Below are 21,986 nucleotides of genomic sequence, written 5' to 3' on the forward strand. Positions count from 1 at the left end.
AAACACGGATCTGGATTGAATGAAATCAATTAGATCTGGTGGTAGAGTCTCTGCATTAAAAGGTTAATCCTCTCATCGATTGTCGGATGGAGCTACTTCACCAAAGAACACTGCAAAACAGCAAGTCGTTAGACTCGCCACGGGGAGAATGGGGGTTCTCTTCGTGACCACCCTCCGGCGTGAGAATAAGTACAGTGATCTCAAAGGAAAAGATGAATTAGTGGGAGTGAAAGTATGTGAAAGTAGCTTGTGAGATCATACCTGAATTCCCATATTTATAACCAAGGTTTTGGCGCCAAAAAAGGTGACGGAGGTAATGACGGAAATTGCTTTCCGTCAGCGGTTATTTCTTTTTCCGTTAATGGTTAACTCCACATCTATGCACATGGATCGTGGGTCTGATCAACAGCTGGGGAGGTGCCACGTGGAAAGTAGTTTGGCATCATCGTGATTTAGATGAGGGCACAGGATTGTGCCACGTCACATTCGGTTATAACCGAATGAGGCCATGCACGATGAGCATTTAAGGCTTTCTAGAAGATCTACAGTTGTAGTCCATTGCATTATTGCCACGTGTCCATTCTGTTGTAACAGAAATGATTCCTTTTGTTAAAGTCCTGGTTTCATGTGCACGAAATTGTTTAGGACTTCATCTTTAAGCTTAACTGTACCCTTGCGCGAGCCCGCGCAAGGGTGTTAGTTGAATATTTGTCTTTCATTTCTCCGGCGCATGGTCATCGAAGACTGATCTTTCCGGATCTTGTTTTAAAACCGTTGTGCGGCCGCGCAAGGTTTTGTTTAAGATGTTTCTGGAATGAAGTTATGGTATGGTCCTATGCGCTTGCGCGAGGTTTTTGGGACCATACCCCTTCAATGGTGAAGAAAGTTGATGGCGGCATAATAGACGTCATTAACCTTCAAATCCCGCATTAGTGGCGTCCCCGTTAGAAGATCTTCACATGAAAATGCAATGGAAAAATATCAACCAAAACATTGTTAGATTTGCAGTTTTGCAACGGAAACAAGATTGTTACGCAATTGAGGTACAAGAAAAACAATATTTAAATTTAATGGACGAGAGGAGGTGGAAACAGATGTGTGACCGGTGTGAGAGATGGAGAGAGTGTTACCATTTCCTAACGCGATCTTATCGGGCTCGCTATAGTTTGAGAGGATGTGTAAAAAAGATCTGTTGTTTGCAGCATGATAAAGATGGCCCACTATCAAACATCAATGGTGATGTAGGTAACAATGAGCTTGCCATCAAAGCATTGACCATCGAGTTGGTAGGTGGTGTTGTCTTGTAGAAATCGGGCTAACTTCCTACAGTCTTTAGTCTCGTAACCTGTAATATTACATTATTGACAAAATAAACGAGTTATGGTTACCAATTTATGGATGTTCCTAAACTGCAACGCCCCATCGGTAGAGACAATACAAAAAGAAGGCATCGAAAAAAATAATTTGTCGGTGAATCGAAGGTGGATAAGTTGATGAATCAGGTTTGCCAAATTTAACGATATACAATTGGCGTGACTTAAGTTGAAACAGAAAGAGAAGGATGAAGCGTCCTAGAGAGAAAACGAGAATCTTAGATTAAAGAAAGAAGTGGCCAATCGTGCAGACTTTAAGATAATGACAACCAACATCGACTCACTCTCGGATAGAGAGAAACAAGTGCTGGAAAAAATGAAGACGAAAATTGCTCAAAAATGAGGTCTTTAGTTTTTTTTTCGTATTAAAGTTATGTAATTTTCATTTTTATATTATGTACTTTTCGTTTTTAAATTATGTATTTTTTTCTTTTTCAAAAATAAATGAAATGTTACTTTTATTTATTTAATTGTTTAACAAAAAAAAAAAAAAAAGAGAGGATCATCACCACACCATATAGGTTGGTGATGTACGATGTAGAGGATGGATTGATGTTACAATGACGTAGAGGATGATGATGATTAGGACTATAACCACACCTTATAACCTAACATTATATTTTAATCAAAATATATATTTGTAAATTATATAACTAGCTTAGAACCTCGTGTTTTACATGAGTTGCTTAAATTTAATTTTCTATGATAAGCAATATAGTTATATCTTTAAGATAACTCGTATATTGCACGAGTTAAATAAATATAATGTAATCAATTAACACATACGATTGTCAAGATATGTATTTAAATGATAAATTCGATGTACTATTTACTTTTTAAAATTTTAATTTGTATTTAATTTATCATTAGGTTAGAAACATGTGTATTACATGTGGTAGAACCCATAAAATATTAGATGATTATTAATAACCGGATAAAATAAAAGAAATAATAAATAAATAAGAGAGTTACATGAAGTTTGTGATTTAATATGTTTTTATTATTTATGTATCCTATAAAATATTATATAAAAATAGTATTAAAAACAATTTAACTAAATCTAATTTAAATGAGAATAAAAATTTATATTTGCGAGGTTCCACAAAGAAAAAAAAAAAGAAAACTTCTTCTATCTCCTACGAAGAAGGTGAAAATACAAATTATATATATTAATTCAAAGTTTGATAAAAAAAGTTATTATTCTTATCTAAATTATATTATACTAGCATTAAGCACCCCCGCGTTGCGGCGGGGGCGTAGCCAAATAACATCAATGTCACACTACCGAGATCGACCACCAACACCGAAACGTAAAATATAGAAAATAATAACTAAGTAGATCTAGGACCCGCACGTTATGACGAACCCGTCAAAAAGGGAAAAAATAGACGAGTAAAAACGTTGAACCACACACGGACGTCGCATCGTATTAACTCGCAAAACTTAGAACGAAGCGTAGAACGAAATGTAAAACATTGAACCACACACGCACGTTGCGTCGTGTTAACTCTCGAAATTTAGAATGAAGTGTAAAAAGGAAAATTTGCGAAAGATGAAAAGTATAAAGGAGCAAAGTTGAAAGTAAAAAAGTAATGAGGTTAAACTGAAAAATATGAAAAGTTTTCGGTTAAAAGTAAAAATAAAATAGTTTTGGGTTAAATGTAGTTTAGCAAATACTTATGTAGTAAAAGTAAAAATTCATTTTTTTTTTTGAAAAACTCCCTAAGCAATAAGTACAACACCTATATGCATATATAAGTTGCTAATTTATAGTATTTAAATAGGAAAAAGAAATTGAAAGATAAGATAAGGAGACATCGGAGGATTGACACGTGTTAAAAAAGATTTTCATTTATTAGTAAAGACTAGTATACCTATTTACATGTTTTCATTACACTAGGGCTGTTCACTAGCCGAACCTAGCCGAGCTAGGGCAAAACTCGGGCTCGGCTCGATTATAAACCAAGCTGGCTCGGCTCGGATTTGAAACAGAGCCGGAAATCTAAGCTCGGGCTCAGCTTGGTTTGGCTCGATTTTGAAAAGAAAAATTAATACATGGCTCTCAAAACTCAGTAATCTAAAATATTATTCAATAATTAAAAAAAATCCAAAACAAGCTCAAGCTAACACATTACAAGCCAAAATCAAGTTTAACAACACAAAATACGTTTTTAATTTCAACGAAACACAATATAAGTTCAATAGCATGATAATCAACCTTTAGATGTGGTATAGATATCAAATTACACTCTTAATCACAGGTAAATTATAATAAGTTTTTGTGATATATTATAATATATATAAAAATAAAATATATTAAAAGTAAAACAATCCGAGCTAAGCCGAACTTAGATGGTATGCGAGCGAAACCGAGCCAATCCGGCTCGTTACGAGCCGAGCCGAGCTATACTCAACTTCTAACCGAGCTGAACCGGCTAGGCTCACTTTTAAACTGAGCCACATCGAGCGAGTTTTTTCCAAACTAAATCCGAGCAAACTTCGAGCCGCGAGTTTTTTGAAACGTTACACAACAAACTCTTTATGGAAAAATTAACCAACACATTTTTTTGTTTGATTCAATATGAAAAGTTGAAAACAACATTACTTTTTGTTTCATTCAATATAAAAGCACCATACGATACATACAAGTAGCTATAACTCATATCTATATCAAGAATAGATACACCTAGATACGAATATATATGATCACATGTGAATAATATGTGATATTTTTTTAACTTCTTCATGTTTAAGGCATGTTTGCTAAGCTTTTAAAATAAATTATTGGCTTATTAACTTTTTCAGAAAGCCAATAAGTCAAAATAATCTTTGGTTAAAATGAAAAATTCATTTTAAAAAGTTAGAATATTCTAACTTTTTAAAACTTTTTGGCTTATTGACTTTTCCCACTACATAATCTAATCCAAACTTTTTTTAAAAGCTACTTTTCAAAAAGTCATAAGCCAATACTTTCTTTTAACAAAAAGTCTTTTTTTTTAGTTAAATAAGCTTAGCCAAATATGTCCTTAAAATGCAAAATAAAACTTAACCCTCTTCATTTTTTAAAGTAAATTGCCAAAATCGTCCCTGAGGCTTGGGCATGTTTGCCATTTTCATCCAAAACATTTTTTTTTTTTGTAAAATATAGTCCTTTACTTTTGGGATTTTTTGCCATCTTCATCCAAATGTCTTACTTTTTTTTTCTTTTGCTAAAATCGTCCCAATTGTCCCTGAGATTTGAGATTTTTTGTCATTTCCATCCAAATGTTTGATAGAAAAAATAAAACAAATTATATGTTTGGAAGAAAATGGTAAAAAATCCCAAAAGTGAAGAACTATATTGTACAAATAATTTGTTTTGGATAAAAAAGACAAACATATCCAAACCACAGGAACGATTTTCGCAATTTACTTTTTTTTTTAACTGTTTAAAATGCAAAATAAAACTCTACCCTCTTCAAGTTGTACTCAATGCATTAAACTTGTACATAATTATTATATTATAAAAATTGAAAATAGATAACCTAAAATTAGTGAAAAATCCAGAAAGTAAAACAGTCCTTGACAGCCGCGCATGGAGAAAAAGATAAACAAAGAAAAAAATGAATAATATTCTTCTTTATTCTTCTTCTTCTTCTTCTCTCTCCTTAACTTTCTTCTCTCTCTAAAAGCTTCTGAGCTGGTTTCCTTATCACTGAAAAGCAACAACTCACAGGAATCTCTTGATTTCTTTAATGTGTTTCTGTTTAAACTAGAAAGAAAAAAAGACACTTTGGGTAGTGATTCAATCACAAGTTTTATCCAAAATACTTCAAGAAACCAAAAAAAAAAAAAAGCAGCTTTCTTTTTTCTTTTTTTGTCTTTACCCATTTTCAAGAAATCTTGATTACACTATTAATCTCAAAATTAGCCAAAAAGCAACCCTTTTTAATGTATTGATTTGAATTTTGTACGCAAAAGTTGTGGGAATTTGGTGGGAATGTAAATGGGTTCTCTTGAAAACGGAGTATTGCCATTAAAAAGAGACCCTTTATTAAAATCTTTATCAAGAAATGAAAGAAACAGTTCATTTGCTAACAGACCCAGATCAAGATTTGCAAGATTCATGGTGCTTAAGAAGCTAGATTACTTGCAATGGATTTGTGCAGTGGCAGTGTTCTTCTTGTTCATGTTTGTGTTTCAAATGTTGTTGCCACTTTCCACTTTGGAGAAAGCTAGTGGTGGTTTCTTGATACAAAAAGATGACAACTTTGAAGGTGATTTCAAGAGTTTGTTTCAAGAAATCAGTGGATTGGATTTTGGTGAAGGTGTTAAGTTTGAACCCACAAGGCTTTTGCTTAAATTCCAAGAAGATAATAATAAAAATGTTAAGAATTTGTCATTTGGAGGTTCAAGAAAGCCTCAGCTAGCTTTTGTGAGTCTTTTTTTTTTTAGTAATATTTTTATTAATTTCTTAAACTATTTTGAAGTAACAATCATACCCATTATGGAATTTGGGTACATTTTAGTTTTAATGTTTAATTAATTATTAGTTGAATTATGTAGGTGTTTGCAGATCTGTTCGTTGATCCACAGCAAGTGTTAATGGTCTCTGTTGCAGTTGCTTTGAGAGCAATTGGTTATGAAATTGAGGTAAGTTTGCTGTTTAGGGTAATTTGGGCTGCCTTAACGGTCAGTGGCGAAGCTTTAGACTTACGAACGGGGGTCGAAAACGTATATACCAAAAAATTTCTATAAAACCGGGGGTAAAAAACTTATATACCCAAAAATATCTATACAAAAACTACATACTCTCCACTACTGAACGAAAAATTCGGAGGGTCGGCCGCCCCCACTAAGCTACGCCAATGCTTAACGGTTATGATGATTACTGGTTAGAAAGCTTTGATGGCTTTGAATGAGAATGTTTAGAATATATTTAAGAAACTAAACATGAAAATGCATGTAAAACAATAGTAATGTAGTTCAAATTATACTTAATGTTGTGTAGGTTTACTCACTTGAAGACGGTCCTGTGCATACCGTATGGAAAAATATTGGAGTTCCGGTCAATATAATGGAAGCTAGCGGTGATTCAAAGATTATAATTGACTGGCTAATGTATGTTTGCTTTACCGAAATAAAATATGATGGCTTTTGATTTAAGATCTTAATTTAATCTCTATTTGATCTGTTCATTTACCGCTATACATATGAACTTTGCAGCTACGATGCCGTACTTGTGAATTCTCTTGAAGCAAAAGATGCCGTTTCAGGGTAAGTTGACTGTTGACCAAATTTGATCATTTCGTGATTTCATGATCATATTATTACATAAACTTAATGAATTTAGTTACTGCAGCCTTTTACAGGAACCGTTTAAATCTTTACCGCTTATATGGACCGTTCATGAAAAAACACTCGCTACCCGTTACAAAAACTATGTATCAGATGGCCAATTTCAGCTGATCGATGATTGGAAAACCGTATTTAATCGAGCGACCGTTGTCGTTTTCCCCAACCATGTCCTACCGGTACATTTTAGTGATGGTTTTTTCTTTTTCCAATTATTTTTAACTAAATATTTTACGAGAACTTGTTTTTAATTTTTTTTTTTTTTTTTGTGTTTTCAGATGTATTATGCTGCATTTGATGCTGGAAACTACTTTGTTATACCCGGATCTCCATCTGAGGCTTGTAAATTAAATAACTCGATCGTTGTTCATGAAGAAAGTCTTCGTGTGAATATGAATTTTACGGCTCGTGATTTTGTTATTGCGATAACAGGAAGTCAGTTTCTTTATAAAGGATTATGGGTGGAACATGCACTTGTTTTACAAGCTTTATCGCCACTTTTAGCCGAATTTCCCGTTGATGATCGTTTAAGTCAACGTCTCAGGATCATAATCTTACGTCAAGATTTAACCGGCAATTACAGTGCCGCCATTGAGGTAGAATCTTTTTCCGGAGACTTTGTTTTATACCTCTCCAAACGTTCAGCAAATAGTTTGTAAACCGTTTGGCGGGAAGTTCGTTTGTGTTCATTCGTTTAATAAATGAACGGACAAGAAATTTCGTTCGTTTAGTTAAAGGAACGAACATGAACAGGGGCGCGTTCGTTCATTTATAATTTTATTGTGTCTTTCAATATTTTTCACAGGAAATTGCTTCAAATCTAAACTACCCAAGAGGAACTGTCAATTATGCTGCCATTGATGACCATGATGACGTGTACAACGTTCTTAGCATTGCAGATCTTGTGATATATGGGTCGTTTCTTGAAGAACAATCTTTTCCCGACATTCTTGTTAAAGCAATGTGCTTTGAGAAACCAATAATAGCTCCTGACCTATCGATAATCAAGAAATACGTATGCTTCTTAAACTAGCAACATTTCAATGTCTTGAATTTGATTGGTTTTTATTTCCGTTTTGATAAAACAATAAAGAGTTAATTACGTTTTTCGTCCCTTTGGTTTGTTGAAAATAACCATTACAGTCCATTAGTTCAAAAATTGCCAAAACATTACCGGTACTTTCACTTTTGTAACAATTACAGTCCACCTCCGTTAATCCCATCCAATTTTCCTGTTAGTTTTATGTGAAATGACCATAATGACAGGATTGGTGCGATAGTAATTTTGTTTTTTATGGTTTTTTAACTCAGGGGTATTTTAGTCTTTTCACCAAAAACTTAACGGTAAATTGGATGGGGTTAACGTAGGTGGACTGTAATTGTTACAAAAGTGAAAGTACTGGTATTGTTTTGGCAGTTCTTAAACTAATGGACTGTAATAGTTATTTTCAACAAGCCGCAGGGACGAAAAACGTAATTAACTCAATAATAATAAATTAATAACATATTTCAGATTGATGACAAGGTCAACGGCTACATCTTCCCTAAGGAAAATATAAACGTTTTAACACGGATTATGCTGCAATTGGTACCAAACAGAAAATTATCATCTTTAGCGCGAAATATCGGACCGATAGGAAAACATACTGCAAAAAACATGATGGTCATGGAAGCAGTCGAAGGGTATGCTTCGTTAATACAAAATGTTGTTAACCTACCTTCGGAAGTTGCATCTCCAAGGGCAGTATCGGAAATTCCATCTAGTTTCAAAACCGAGTGGCAGTGGCGTTTTTTTGAAGCTGTTGCAGATAGTACATATGTAACTAGAACTCAAAGGGTTTATCGGTTTTTAAACAATGTTGAACATCGGTGGACGCGTAATGTAAAAGAGAGTTTTGCGGATGTTTCGGCTGATGATACATTTTTGTATAGTATATGGCAAGAAGAGAAAGGTGTTCAGACAGCAATAGCTAAAAAGAGAAGAGAAGATGGTGAGGTAATTCTGTAATTAAGAGAAGTTTGACTTTATACATGGTTTGACTGAAACGTTTGACTTTTTATGAAAAAAGATTTTTTTTAGTAAAGTACACGACTGGTCCCTGTGGTTAACCAAAATTTTGGATTTGGTCCCTAGCTTTTCAAAAGTACACGGACAGTCCATGTGGTATGCACTTTGTAACACATTTAGTCCCCATCTAACAAATCTAAAGGTTTCAGCAAGTCCAAGTTAGCGACTAAATGCATTACAAAGTGCAAACCACAGGGACCATCCGTGTACTTTTGGAAAGCTAGGGACCAAATCCAAAATTTGGTCAACCACAGGGACCATCCGTGTACTTTAGTCTTTTTTTTTTCCTCAAAAGACAATTAATAGGATTTTATGAACCCAAATCGATATACCATCAATATATTTGTAATGTTCAAAGATATAAAGGTGTCAATTTGTCCTTGTTACTTGTGAACGTGTTGTGTTTTAGCTCAAACGGGTCAAATAAGATTTTTAGCTAAAAGAAGAACGGGTTGAACGTTTTGCAAAGTTTATTTTAATTCCTTAATGCATGCCCCACCTAAGTTGTTATTCAAAAATTTAGATTACTATTATAATTAAATATATTGTTTTTGTAACAGTTTTTAAAAAAGGATAAAAATGCGTTTTTAGATGTTTAGTGAAAATTCTAAAGATCTAATCTGTGGCAAATGTTATATGCAGGTGAGGGACAGAAGTGAGCAACCGAGGGGAAAGTGGGAGGATGTATATCGAAGTGCAAAAAGAGCTGAGCGGAGTAAGAATGCTTTGCATGAGAGAGATGACGGGGAGCTTGAAAGAACGGGTCAACCGTTGTGCATTTATGAACCTTATTTTGGTCAAGGAGCTTGGCCGTTTTTGCATCAAGGTCCCCTTTATCGGGGTCTTGGACTTGTGAGTCGCTTTATTATATCTAAAGATTTGAACATTTTCTACTTAGAACCTATGAGAAACTGTAGGTTGCAAGATTGACGGGCTATGCGGGTTAAGAAACCGGTCAAAACAGGTTCAGGTTGAAACGAACCATTTTTAGTACATCGTTTCCCCATATATATATATATATATAGGGAGAAGATCATGCGAGAACCACCTCTTATTGTGAGAACCGCGAGAACCAATGTGAACACACCAAAAATGCCTAAAAATAGCTAAAAATCACACAAAATTTTTTTATATTTTTATATAAAAATCGCTACTTTTCGAAGCCAAAAAAATAAAAAATTAAAAAAAAAAATTTTTTTTTGGCCACTAAAAGTAGCGATTTGAGCATAAAAATATATAAAAAAATAAAAGAAAATTTTTAGATTTTTTTTTTTATTTTTTTAGGTTTTTTGGGGGTTTAGTTTTTAGCATTTTCGCTTGGGGGGGGGGGGGGGTTAGGTTTTTGGGGGGTGGGGGAGGGGGGTTTAGGTTTTTTTTTTGGGGGGGGGGTTTAGGTTTTTTTTAGGTTTTTTTGGGGGTTTTAGTTTTTAGCATTTAGCTTGGGGGGGGGGGTTAGGTTTTTTAGCTATTTTAGGTTGTGTTCACATTGGTTCTCAAGGTTCTCACAATAAGGGTGGTTCTCGCATGAGCCCCTCCCTATATATATATATATACTAATTTGCAATTTAGGTATGCATCATGGGTTGTACCATGGGCTTTAGTGGGTTGTACACACCTTTTGTTTTTTTATCATCAACTTTTTATATTATTAACCCAATACTAAATCTTTTACAATTTAACCCCAAAACTTTTTCACTTTCAAAGTTAGTTCCCTATGCTCTCCATCTTTTACATTTGTCATTTTATGTTTCGGTCTGAATTTTGCACGTTAACACGCCACAACGTTTGTGTGTGGTTCAACGTTTTTATGCCTATTTTTTTCCCATTTAACGGCCCGTTGTGACTAGTCCTATATCGACTTAGTTATTGTTTATATGTTTTACGTTTCGCTTGCGTGGTTCAACGTTTTTACGTTTGCTTTTCGTTTAGTTTTATTTTTTTCGTTTTTATTTCTTTTTTAATACAAGCTTTTTTGGTGTTGGTGGTCGCTGGTGGTGGTGTGCCATTGGTGCTACTTGGCACGGTTTTACGTCCCCCGCTGCAACGCAGAGGGCTTTGTACTAGTTATTAAACAACTACCATGTTATTTATGATCGATAAAGGATATTATTACAATAATAGTCTTGAAATAAAATAATTTAGGAAATAGGAAGTTTATGCACTAAATATAGACTTTGGGCGACTTTCAACCTGTTCCTCTTCTGTTCCTCTTCTGGCTATATTTTCCACTTAGTCTGCTTAGTTTGATTGTATAAGATTTTAAACGAACTTTTTATTTATTGGTGATATTGTAGTCGACTAAAGGTCGAAGATCAAGAGATGACATTGATGCGCCTTCTCGTCTTCCTCTTTTAAGCGTACCATATTACCGTAATGCCCTTGGTGATTTTGGCGCCTTTTTCGCTATTGCTAACCGTATTGACCGTATTCACAAGAATGCTTGGATTGGGTTTTCATCATGGAGAGCCACAGCTAAAAAGGCATGTACATTTCAATTATTCCTACTCTTTTTTTTATTATATAAATAGCAACATTTGGTTTTTCTAAAATTTTCAAGTTAAAATTTCATTTCCTCAACCGATTTTTTTTCTTATATCTAAAAGATTTGAGCTTTTGATTACGAGAACAGGCATCTTTGTCGAAGGTGGCTGAGGTGGCATTATTAGATGACATTCAATCACGAAGGCATGGCGATGCTTTGTATTTTTGGGTTCGAATGGATAGAGATCCAAGAAACCCGATGCAACAAGATTTTTGGACATTTTGTGATGCTATAAACGCGGGTAATTGCAAGTAAGTCTCTAAAACATTTTAATTATTTGTCACATGTTTAAAATCTAAAATACCGATCAACAATGACAAAATGTTTGATTTGTACAAGGTTTGCATTCTCCGAGGCTCTCAAGAACATGTATGGGTTGCGGGGCAACTTGACATCTCTTCCTCCAATGCCTGTCGATGGGGATTCGTGGTCTGTCATGCATAGTTGGACCATGCCAACCAAATCTTTCGTAGAATTTGTGATGTTTTCAAGGTTTGAATGATCGTTTTACTAAACTTTTAGCAAGAAAAAAAAACGACTTTTTAATAAAATTTGAAATTGATCTTGTCATCATCAACGATTGCAGAATGTTTGTGGACGCGTTGGATGCACAAGTTTACGAAGAACATCATCAAAGTGGTTTCTGCTACCTAAGTTTATCCAAGGTAATCTCTACCTTTCACTAGAAGTAAGGGGTGTAAACAAGCCGGGCCAAGATCAAGCTCGGCTCGTTAAGCTTAACAGAGATCGAGCTCTCGGATCACTTCGTTTCGAGCTCTATGTACAAAGCTTGAGGTCGGCTCGTGATACACTTTTCATGCTTGAGCTCGGCTTGGACTTGGCTCTTTTATTATTTATAGTTTTAATTATATATAAAGCATAATATATATTAGTTATTTTGTCATAATTACATATAATTAATTTTATGAAATTTATAATTATCATACTAATTTAGTATTGTTATATTTATATAAACAATAGCCTAGCCGAGCTTGGCATATGAAGCTCTTGCCTGGGCTTGTTGTTTATGAACGAGTTTATTTTTATGCTCGGGCTTGAGCTTGTATAATAAGCTCGAGCGAGTCAATCTCGAGTAGCTCATGAATGGCTCGACTCCTATATAATAATTTTATATTTCTAGATATATTATAATTGTATAAGTAATATATATTATTTAGTTACTTTTATCATAGTTACATATATAACCTTTTTCTTTATGTAATATGTATGTAGTATATTAAACAAAAAATAATATATTTGTATAAAAATAGGCTTGTTTAGGCTCGCGAGCCTAGCCGAGCTCGGTATATGAAGCTCAGCCCGGGCTTTACCTCGTGTATGCTCTCGTATACCACAAGAGTTTACACTCTACACCCCTAACTAGAAAGGGTGAAATGGGAAGTTGGGTTACATGCCAAAACATGTAACTTTTTGCATGGGTGAAAACGGGTCGTTTGATATTGATACGGTTATAAATGTTGTTTGTAGGACAAACAATGCTACTCACGTGTTCTTGAGCTTCTTGTAAACGTATGGGCATACCACAGTGCAAGACGAATGGTGTATATAGACCCTACAACCGGAACACTTGAAGAACAACACAATTTCAAAACCCGAAGAGGCAAAATGTGGATCAAATGGTTCAATTACAAAATTTTAAAAGCCATGGATGAAGATCTTGCTGAAGAAGCCGACTCAGACCACCCTAAACGACGGTGGTTATGGCCGTCAACAGGTGAAGTTTTCTGGCAAGGAATGTATGAGAAAGAAAGGAGTCAAATGAGATTACAAAAGCAAAAAAGAAAGCAAAAGAGCAAAGATAGGATTCAAAGGATAAAACACCGATCCCAACAGAAAGCGTTAGGGATGTATGTGAAACCGCCACCAGATAATGAGACAGTAAATAATTCTAGCCCGGTTTTAGAAGCGGTAAAGCTTCTTAGATAACATATATACTTTAGGTAGAATTTTGTAGTTTTATTGGGTTTGATTCTTTGTGAAAATCTATAAATTTTGTTGTATGTAAAACTGTATCAAGTGTTGGATGATGCTCAAATGTTCATACATTGCTTTAAATGTATATTAAAATGTGTTGCAATCACTCTTCATTCTTGCTTGCGTCTCGAATAATCAAACGGGTCAAATAAAAAGTGAGTTAAACGGGTTAAGGTTCGTTAAAATAATAGTGCCCTTTTTTAGGGTTAGAATATTGCAATCAAGATATGATGGTGTTTCATGCGTAACTAATCCATATATGAACAATGTTCTTCAAACAGCTTGACGAATTTTAAGGTTTAGTTTTTTTCTCCGTAGGTTGGTGTGTAACTTTGTACGGGTCAGAACATGAAACACTTTTTCAGCAGGGAAAACACCATAGACCAAATTAATTAAGAACTTAACCTTTGACTTTTACAACTTACCAAAATGGCCAATGACCCCTCTCCTGTGCGATATGGCGCAGCACGTACTCTGTTCCCGTGCCGTTGATTCCTCGTTTCCCTCAGCCCTCCTTCTTGGTTAGTTGTCGTATTTTTCTACGTCATTGTCGTACTTGGTTTGTCATCGGTCATCTTGTTTCTCTCAGTTCGTCTACACCATCCGAGTTTCATCTCCTGTGTCACTGATCGTCATCCGGGTCGGTTTCACACAATGGATTTTAGCATTTATTTATATTCAATTTATTTATTTATATATAAATCTTACTTGTTCAGATCCGTTAGTTCACAAAGATTTTGGATACCATGTTCAAATCTGTAAATTATTTGTTTATATGTTCAGATCAGTAAATAATTTTTTCACAAAATTTTGGTAAACATGATTTGCATTAATTTTTAAGTTTAGTTACATGATTTGTTTAATCGGACTCGAGTTCGCCCTTGACCACGCCCTCGGCCCCAAAGTCCTCGTCCTCGTCCTCGTCCTCGCCCTCGCCCTCGCCCTCGCCCTCGCCCTCGCCCTCGCCCTCGTCCTCGTCCTCGTCCTCGAGGTCCTCGTCCTTGCTATCTCTCACGTACCCATACCTGTACCAAACCAACTCACCGTCACTGTCACTGTCACTCCAACTAACATCTGGGGGGATCGCATCCCTTCCGAGGAAATCTCTTAAGTACTCATCAACAGTCAAGTCCGAATATTGGTTCAAACCCAGGGCATGAAATACTGGGGGTTCATCTGCAACAAAAGCTTCATAAGCATCTATTTCACGGAGACTTATTTGGAACGACTTGAATCTATTCTTCTTCTCATCTTCGGTTTTGTATTCTTTCTTGTACTGTTTGATGTAGTCCTCAAAACGCTCCTCGTCAGATGCAGCCATCGGTCCAAATCGCCCCTCCTGTTTTACAAATAAAAAAATTGCTGGTGAATGAATCAAAGGATATTATTTATAACAGATCAATGACACTTATGTTTCATCTAAAGACATGAACCGTTGATCTGAGTGGTCATCATAAACTACCATCATCGGACTTCATATTTAAAAAATTACCTGGAGATTAATTTTGAACGTCTCGAATCTAATCTCCTTCTCCTCGTCGCTTTTGTATACTTTGTTGCGGTTTTTCATCCACTCCTCAAAACATTTCCTGTCAGCTTCGTCGGATGCAGCCATCGCTCCAAATCGCCCCTCCTGTATTTAAAAAAAAATAATCTGGAAAATCAAAGGAGGAATTTTATTGTATATAGCGCGCGCACACACACACGCTTTAAAACCATACAGATCAAATCCTAATAACTTACTTTTTGAGAGATAAATAAAACTTTATTTAAGCTACACAAAAACTAATAAGAATTCAAGCATGTGTAACCTCTAAACCCTAATCGTCTGAACGAGATGAAGCGACTTTGTGTAACTCACCCATATTATAGGGTACTTTTGTAAAACACGCGGCAAAACATAATAATGGGAAAAGATCAAATAGGAAGTTAATTTTCGCTAGGAAGGATAGGAAGCCATAGGATTATGACATGTGGCAAATTTTAAAATAAAGAGAAAGGGTATTTTAGTCAATCCAACTCCTTCTTCTTCCTTTTTCAAAACCCAGTAAATTCAAAAACCCACCATTTTCAAAACCCACCATCTTCAACTATTTCTTCACTTTCTATCTCAATAATCACTACATTATAGTGCGATTTTCATCACCAATCAATAATTCAGAACCCGATCAACGTGTTCTTTAGCTTTTTTTTGAAGAAAACCCAGTTTAATTTCATAAAAAAATCTCGTTTTTTCCGGTGATTTTGGAGATAATCACTCGATTCGTTCGATTCGAGCGTTGATAAGTGTTTCTATCATTCAAAATTTGTCAATTGATGAAGAAATCGGCTTCGATCCATGTAAGAAATTCTTTAATTTCATTTTCATGATCTGGGTTTTTGATTTAGTCATTGCGTTTTACAATCTTTGCGGGGGTCCGGGGGCGGCAGCCCCCGGTAGCGGGGTCCCAGGGGCGGCAGCCCCTGGCGGGGTCCAAGGGGCAGAGCCCCTGGCTGGGGTTGAATTAATTTTCCATAAATTGGCTCATTTCGAAGACAGTAAATTGGCTCATTTCGAAGACAGTAATTCGTAGACAATTCAGACAGTTCACAGTGACACATTTTTTAGGTGTTTTCAGTCCATTGCGTTTTAGAATGAGTCATTTTTAAGTGTTTTCTGGCCATTGCGTTTTACATATAAGACATTTCTTTGTGTTTTTGGTGCATTGCGTTTTAGGTAAAACACATTTTTATGTGTTTTCTGGCCATTGCGTTTTACAAATAAGACATTTCTGTGTGTTTTCTGGCCATTGCGTTTTACAAATAAGTCATTTCTTTGTGTTTTTGGTGCATTGCGTTTTAGGTAGAACACATTTTTATGTGTTTTCTGGCCATTGCGTTTTACAAATAAGACATTTCTGTGTGTTTTCTGGCCATTGCGTTTTACAAATAAGTCATTTCTTTGTGTTTTTGGTGCATTGCGTTTTAGGTAGAACACATTTTTATGTGTTTTCTGGCCATTGCGTTTTACAAATAAGACATTTCTGTGTGTTTTCTGGCCATTACGTTTTACAAATAAGTCATTTCTTTGTGTTTTTGGTGCATTGCGTTTTAGAAAAATGTCATTTTTTAGGTTTTTTTTTTCATTGCGTTTTACGTAACTGGTGGTTTTTCTATTGCGTTTTACGCAACTGGGTTTTAATTTTTTTTTTAAAATATAGCAATAGTATACTCGTTTTAAAGAAAAAAAAACGCTCGTTTTTTTGGTGCAATTTTTATAAAAAAATAATGTCGTATGAAAGAGTTATTAACGTTTAAAAAATGGGGGGGAATTGGAGGAGAGAGAAACTATTGGCTTGGATTGACTAGAATGCCCTTGAACAAACTCACGCGCCTCTTTTATTCTTTTCAATTTCCCTGATTTAATCTTAGCCCTTGATTAACTTAATGAATGGTCAAGATCACTTCCTATCCTTCCTAGCCAAATAAACTTCCTATTGTATCTCCACCCATGAAAACCACAAATGCAAAACAAATCGTTCGTACGTACCTTTGTGAAGAAAAGTTGAAATTGAGTGAAATCAAGTATAGTATCGGAGAAGAAGGTCCATGTGGGAAAAAGTATTTGTATGGGAAAGCATGGGCCTAGCCGCCTAGGGCCCGTTCTAAGATTTTATTTTATCTGTATATAATAATATTTGGGCCTGTGTAATACTAGGGTAGAATCGAGATCGAGATCTAATGCTTTTTCCTCAAAATCGAAGCATCGGCCAATGAAAAGCTTTTTATATCCCCTAAACTTCTCAATCTTTTTTTTAACGTAAAATTTGGATCACTGATGTATCATTAGAGTATTATCGTGTTACGAGTGGAATTATCCGATCATATCCATCTTCATTAGGCAGTGGCGGACCAAGGAATTTTTTCATGGGGGTGCGGAACATTTTTAAAAATTTTAGGCCCCTATGTATATAAATAAAAAATTCGGTTCGTATCGGGTCGGGTCATGTAAAACAAAAGAACATCAAACTAAATTTATATATTCATCAAAAATACGTCAAACCTTGTTACAAACATAATTAAAACGTCGCCCTACAGGTTGTCATTTTTTGAAATCTATCCAAAACATCATCTAAAACTATATTCTTAAGCAAATCTTTCTCTATATAAGATATACAACTATCACTTAAATTCTTATCGCCAATCCGCTTGAGCAAGTCGCTCTTCACATTCTTCGTTGCCGAAAAACATCTTTCAACGGTTGCGGTTGCGACGGATAATACGAGAACAAGCTTCAATAACCGATATACAAATGTAAAATGTCACACCCCAACCGATGACGGAATCATCGGGGCGCGACACTGAGCGAAACAGATTGTTCAAGAGATTCCACAACAACTATTAAATTACCAAATCCTTAACGTTAATATCTCATACTACTAACAGATAAAGTAAAAATAGTTATTACAGATAATTGTCTCAAAAACAAGCAAACTGTTCCGACAACTCAGATTTTTGTTAGGTTTGTTTCTAGACTCCATCCTAACTTGATTCCAGCAATTAACAAGCAACTTTCTAACATTCAAACATCTGTCACATACGTTAAAATAAAGTCAATACACATGGTGTAAAGGTGAGCATACAAGTTTGATATAGCGTAATAGAGTTCGAAAATAGTTTACGCATAATGTGAAGCATGTAAGTTATCGACAAAGATCCTATCTATACCAATGACTGCGATTTGACTGCGAGTAGCGACTGCACAACACCACTGCGAACACTTGAAGTAATGTCCTTAACAACCCCTGAGTGAACAGGTGCTGAGTCTAAACTATAGTACTATCGTTGCTAAGGCAGGTAGACAGCAATCAGTCTGTAAACATAACAAACAGGCATTCATCGAGTATAGAATTAAAGTTAATAACTTCAAATTTTTACTTTTGAAAGCCAAGAGTCAGTTTCATTATTTTTACTAATGTAAAATTTTATTGCTTGTATCTTGACTGTTATTTTATGCAGAGATTACCAAAATAACTCCATTTTAGACATTAATGGAAAATTACAGTCCACATATAAAATGCCAGCCTAAGGTATGATGTCTTCCTGTGCTTCTTTAGCGAGATGTATGAATAGAGTTGGGAAGATGTGTTGGTCGGGCTGGTTCGACAAGGTCGGGTTGGCCAAGAAACCCTTTTTACCAACATTTAGTAAATAACTAATGTATTATATATATGATTACAAAACAATATTATGCCAATGATTTAAACCTTTAGTTTCGTCCATTTCATAATAGAGATTAAAAATAAACCTAATTCAACTCTTTATTGTTAAACGGGTCAAAACTGCATGTGAATAATTCTAAAGTATGCAAATAATCTTAAAGTTCAGTCGTGTTATACCCATGATTTTGAACTTGAAAAGCATGTGAATAATCTTAAAGCCTCAAGTTTCCTTCGGTTTGACTTTGTATACAGGTCAGGTGGGGTTGACTAAAAACATGTAGCATTGATATTGTATATATACACAAACTTGATAGAGTATCCTAATCACAAGACTAGGGTTATATAGGATAAGAATAAGGTTATATAAATAGTTGATATAGTGTATATATTAAGGTCATTTTTTCCTACCTGAAACAAACTGGTCGTTTATGTAATTTTTATTAATTCTACAAATCTTATTTAGTTGCACTAAGCCTTTTATTTTATCTTTTTTGGACATTTAATAAAAGTTGTGTAAGTTATGACCCCTTCTTTTGAGATAAAAAGATAACCTAAATCAACTAATACATTAACGACATGGGTCGAAAGGACTAATTACATATGGAGACATGTATGACTTGGGCCGAAAATTCTTTAGGTTCGTTCTCAGTCAGATCGGCTAGGAAAGTCTTGGAGAGAGCTCTGTACTAGTGTGTTGTACATTTGTGAGAAGTGTACAACCGATAAGTGCACTAGGGGCCGAAAATTCTTTAGGTTCGTTCTTTAGGTTGAATTGGGTCAAACTCACACTCTTAGCATTTTTTGTTGGTGTATTAGTGTGTTGTACATTTGTGAGAAGTGTACAACCGATAAGTGCACTAGGGGTTGTGACATGTGAAGCGAGTTTGTTCATTTTATGACTTGCAAGTTGTGTAAAAGAGTATTTCAAAGACAACAAGGAAGATCTCGGTGAGGATTACAAATTTGTGTTTAATTCAAAGGATGGAGAAGAAGCTATGGTATATTTATAATCATTTTATTAGTTTTTATCGTTTTGTCGTAAACAAGTCAACTCAGCACAACGTAAGAAAAATGTGGACTATTCTTTGGGAGTATACATAATTACATATGATGATAAAAAATGAAGTAATAGTTTTTTTTCTTCTCTAACTGAATTGTACAAAGGCATTCAATTATGAGGTCTGCATCCTCATTTTTCAGTTTCGTTTGCTTTCGGCTTTATCTAATAAAGATTTTGTTGATCGTTTATATTTATACCCGAAAAGTAAGTGTTTTAATTCATTTTGTCTGATCAACGTACTTTTGAATTTATTATGCCAGACCATAGATTAATGATTAATCTTAGTAACTTTCTTAAACCTGGGAAGCAATCCCGGGTGATAACCTAGTAAAAGGATAATAAATGAAGAGTTAATTGCTCGGATGGTCCCTGTGGTTTCACGTTTTTTCACGTTTAGTCCCCACCTTTTGAAAATAGCAGGTATGCTCCATATGGTTTGTCATTTTGTTACTCGGATAGTCCCTGAGTAGATGTCAGTTAGTTTGGAAATAGCAGGTATGCTCCCTATGGTTTGTCATTTTGTTACTCGATAGTCCCCAGAGTAAATGTTTGGGGACCATCCGAGTAACAAAATGACAAACCATAGGGAGCATACATGTTATTTCAAAAGGTGGGGACTAAACGTGAAAAAGCGTGAAACCACAGGGACCATCCGGGCAATTAACTCAAAAATGAATGAAGTCTATTAGTGCCTTTACATCCCTAATACTTTATTTTATTTTATTTTATTTATTTTATTATTTCTCATATACTATTTCCGAGAAAAGTTGTACCGTTAATTTTCATTCAAATTAATAAATAAAGTAGATTTGTTTAGGTTTAAAAAGTGTAACTGAAATTAGTTTTTATTTTTTATATTGACTGATAAACTCATATATTATTTTTTACATATCGTTTATTAAATTATATAATAATAATTTTCGTATTTTAAAATATATATAGTCAAAACACATTTGTCATAAAAAAACGTTTTTTAAATATGCGTTACATAAACAACTCAAATCTTTTTTTAAAGTGTTGAAAATGAAATAATTTACAATGGATTTCAAAATACGACGACTTAAAGATTAAAAATTTTGGTTGATATATTGATTACTAAAAGAAGTAGCTTCAGTCAAATGAAGGTAATGTTAAAAGAATCTAGTTTATCATTTTTGTGTTTATAGTGCATTGATTGTTAAAAAAAAAGTTTTGACACATGATTGTGAATACAAAAACAAAATATAAGTCAGATCATCCCCTTAAAATGTTTTTCCACCACTTTCTAACTAGTAGCGGAGATTGAACGAAAATTTGATGGGGGGCGGACTCTCAAAATCCAAATAGGTGGGAGACGGACTCTAGAAAATCCAATATTTTACATTAAAACAAAATTTCAGTAAAATTAACACTACGAACGAAATTTGATGGGGCCGGGGCACCACCGGGCCTAAAGGAAGCTATGCCCCTTGCCTGAGCGGCTGAGCGTATGAAAAAATTATCCGTTTTATGTATGTAGGTAAAAAAAAATTTGAGGTTGCCCCTAAATTTTTCTTTTAGATTTGTCACTACTGATTTGACAACTTTTAGATATAAAGGATCGTACCGTTCAATTTTTAGAAAACGTAAAGGACCTTTTAGATTCCAACCTGCCTCTATAGGTAGTAACTGTTTCGTTTTGTGTTACCCATACATTCCTTCTTTTAGTCTCCCTACAGCGATCATCTGCTTCTTTGCTACTCACAAGTGCATTATGGCTTCAGGCAATCAGAATGTGTTGATTTTTGAGAAGACACCAGAACAAGAACAGGAGGAACTCACATCAGCTGCTGCTCCCCTCACAGCTTTCAAGTTTCCAGCAACCATCTTCAACCGTGAGGCTGCCATCAACGCAGGCTTCACTCACAAAATCTTTCTCAAGCTTGTCCAAACTGTTGCTCGTTTCAAGGACCATGATCAACTCCCACAGGTTGTGAGTCTTGGCGTTAAGCAGAACATCTTCACGATTCACCCACCATGTGTGATTTGAAGCAGTTTGTTGCCTTTTCAAGGTTCCTCAAGTCTAAGGAGGGTCAGGATGCTATTGTGGGGATTAATAAGCATGCTAAGTTAAAGAAGCGTGCTGCTGGGGTTTTCGAGCCGTCCGATGTGGCTTTGGAGACTCTTCTTCAGATGCAGAGGCAGGATTACTCTCAAGCCTTGAAGTCTGAGATGTTGGAGTACGATAAGAAGATTGCGGATTTGAAGATGGAGATCCGTCGTCTTGAGGAGAGGATGGAGCTACGTAAGGAGGAGGTTATTGCAGCTTTTGTTCCTGCGTCTGTTCAGGCGAAAATGGCTCAGGGTGGGCAGGATTATGCTATAAATAATAATGGTCAGTTGGGGAAAATGGCAAGGGATATTGAGTTTGTAAAGGAGGGTGAGAATTCGAAGA

The 21,986-nt window shown here is 35.1% G+C and overlaps 2 protein-coding genes across 2 annotated transcripts; one reads left to right on the plus strand and one right to left on the minus strand.

Moving 5' to 3' along the window:
• Positions 1 to 4,996: 4,996 nt before the first annotated feature.
• Positions 4,997 to 13,418, plus strand: LOC110926090. Its single transcript, XM_022169842.2, has 14 exons — positions 4,997 to 5,787; positions 5,919 to 6,005; positions 6,364 to 6,473; positions 6,579 to 6,629; positions 6,715 to 6,886; positions 6,986 to 7,303; positions 7,513 to 7,722; positions 8,221 to 8,703; positions 9,418 to 9,627; positions 11,070 to 11,255; positions 11,405 to 11,568; positions 11,657 to 11,809; positions 11,904 to 11,982; positions 12,806 to 13,418. Exons 1-14 carry the CDS (start codon positions 5,359 to 5,361, stop codon positions 13,262 to 13,264), a joined length of 3,111 nt encoding a protein of 1,036 aa, XP_022025534.1. The 5' UTR covers positions 4,997 to 5,358; the 3' UTR covers positions 13,265 to 13,418.
• A 702-nt stretch (positions 13,419 to 14,120) lies between these two features.
• On the minus strand, positions 14,121 to 16,923 carry LOC110925022 (nucleolar transcription factor 1). Its single transcript, XM_022168995.2, has 3 exons — positions 16,842 to 16,923; positions 14,805 to 14,945; positions 14,121 to 14,651 (listed from the first exon to the last, which is right to left on the minus strand). Exons 2-3 carry the CDS (start codon positions 14,925 to 14,927, stop codon positions 14,172 to 14,174), a joined length of 603 nt encoding a protein of 200 aa, XP_022024687.1. The 5' UTR covers positions 14,928 to 14,945; positions 16,842 to 16,923; the 3' UTR covers positions 14,121 to 14,171.
• Positions 16,924 to 21,986: the final 5,063 nt, after the last annotated feature.

The sequence above is a fragment of the Helianthus annuus genome, chromosome 17, assembly GCF_002127325.2.
Source record: "Helianthus annuus cultivar XRQ/B chromosome 17, HanXRQr2.0-SUNRISE, whole genome shotgun sequence".
In the NCBI taxonomy this organism is placed as follows: Eukaryota; Viridiplantae; Streptophyta; class Magnoliopsida; order Asterales; family Asteraceae; genus Helianthus; species Helianthus annuus.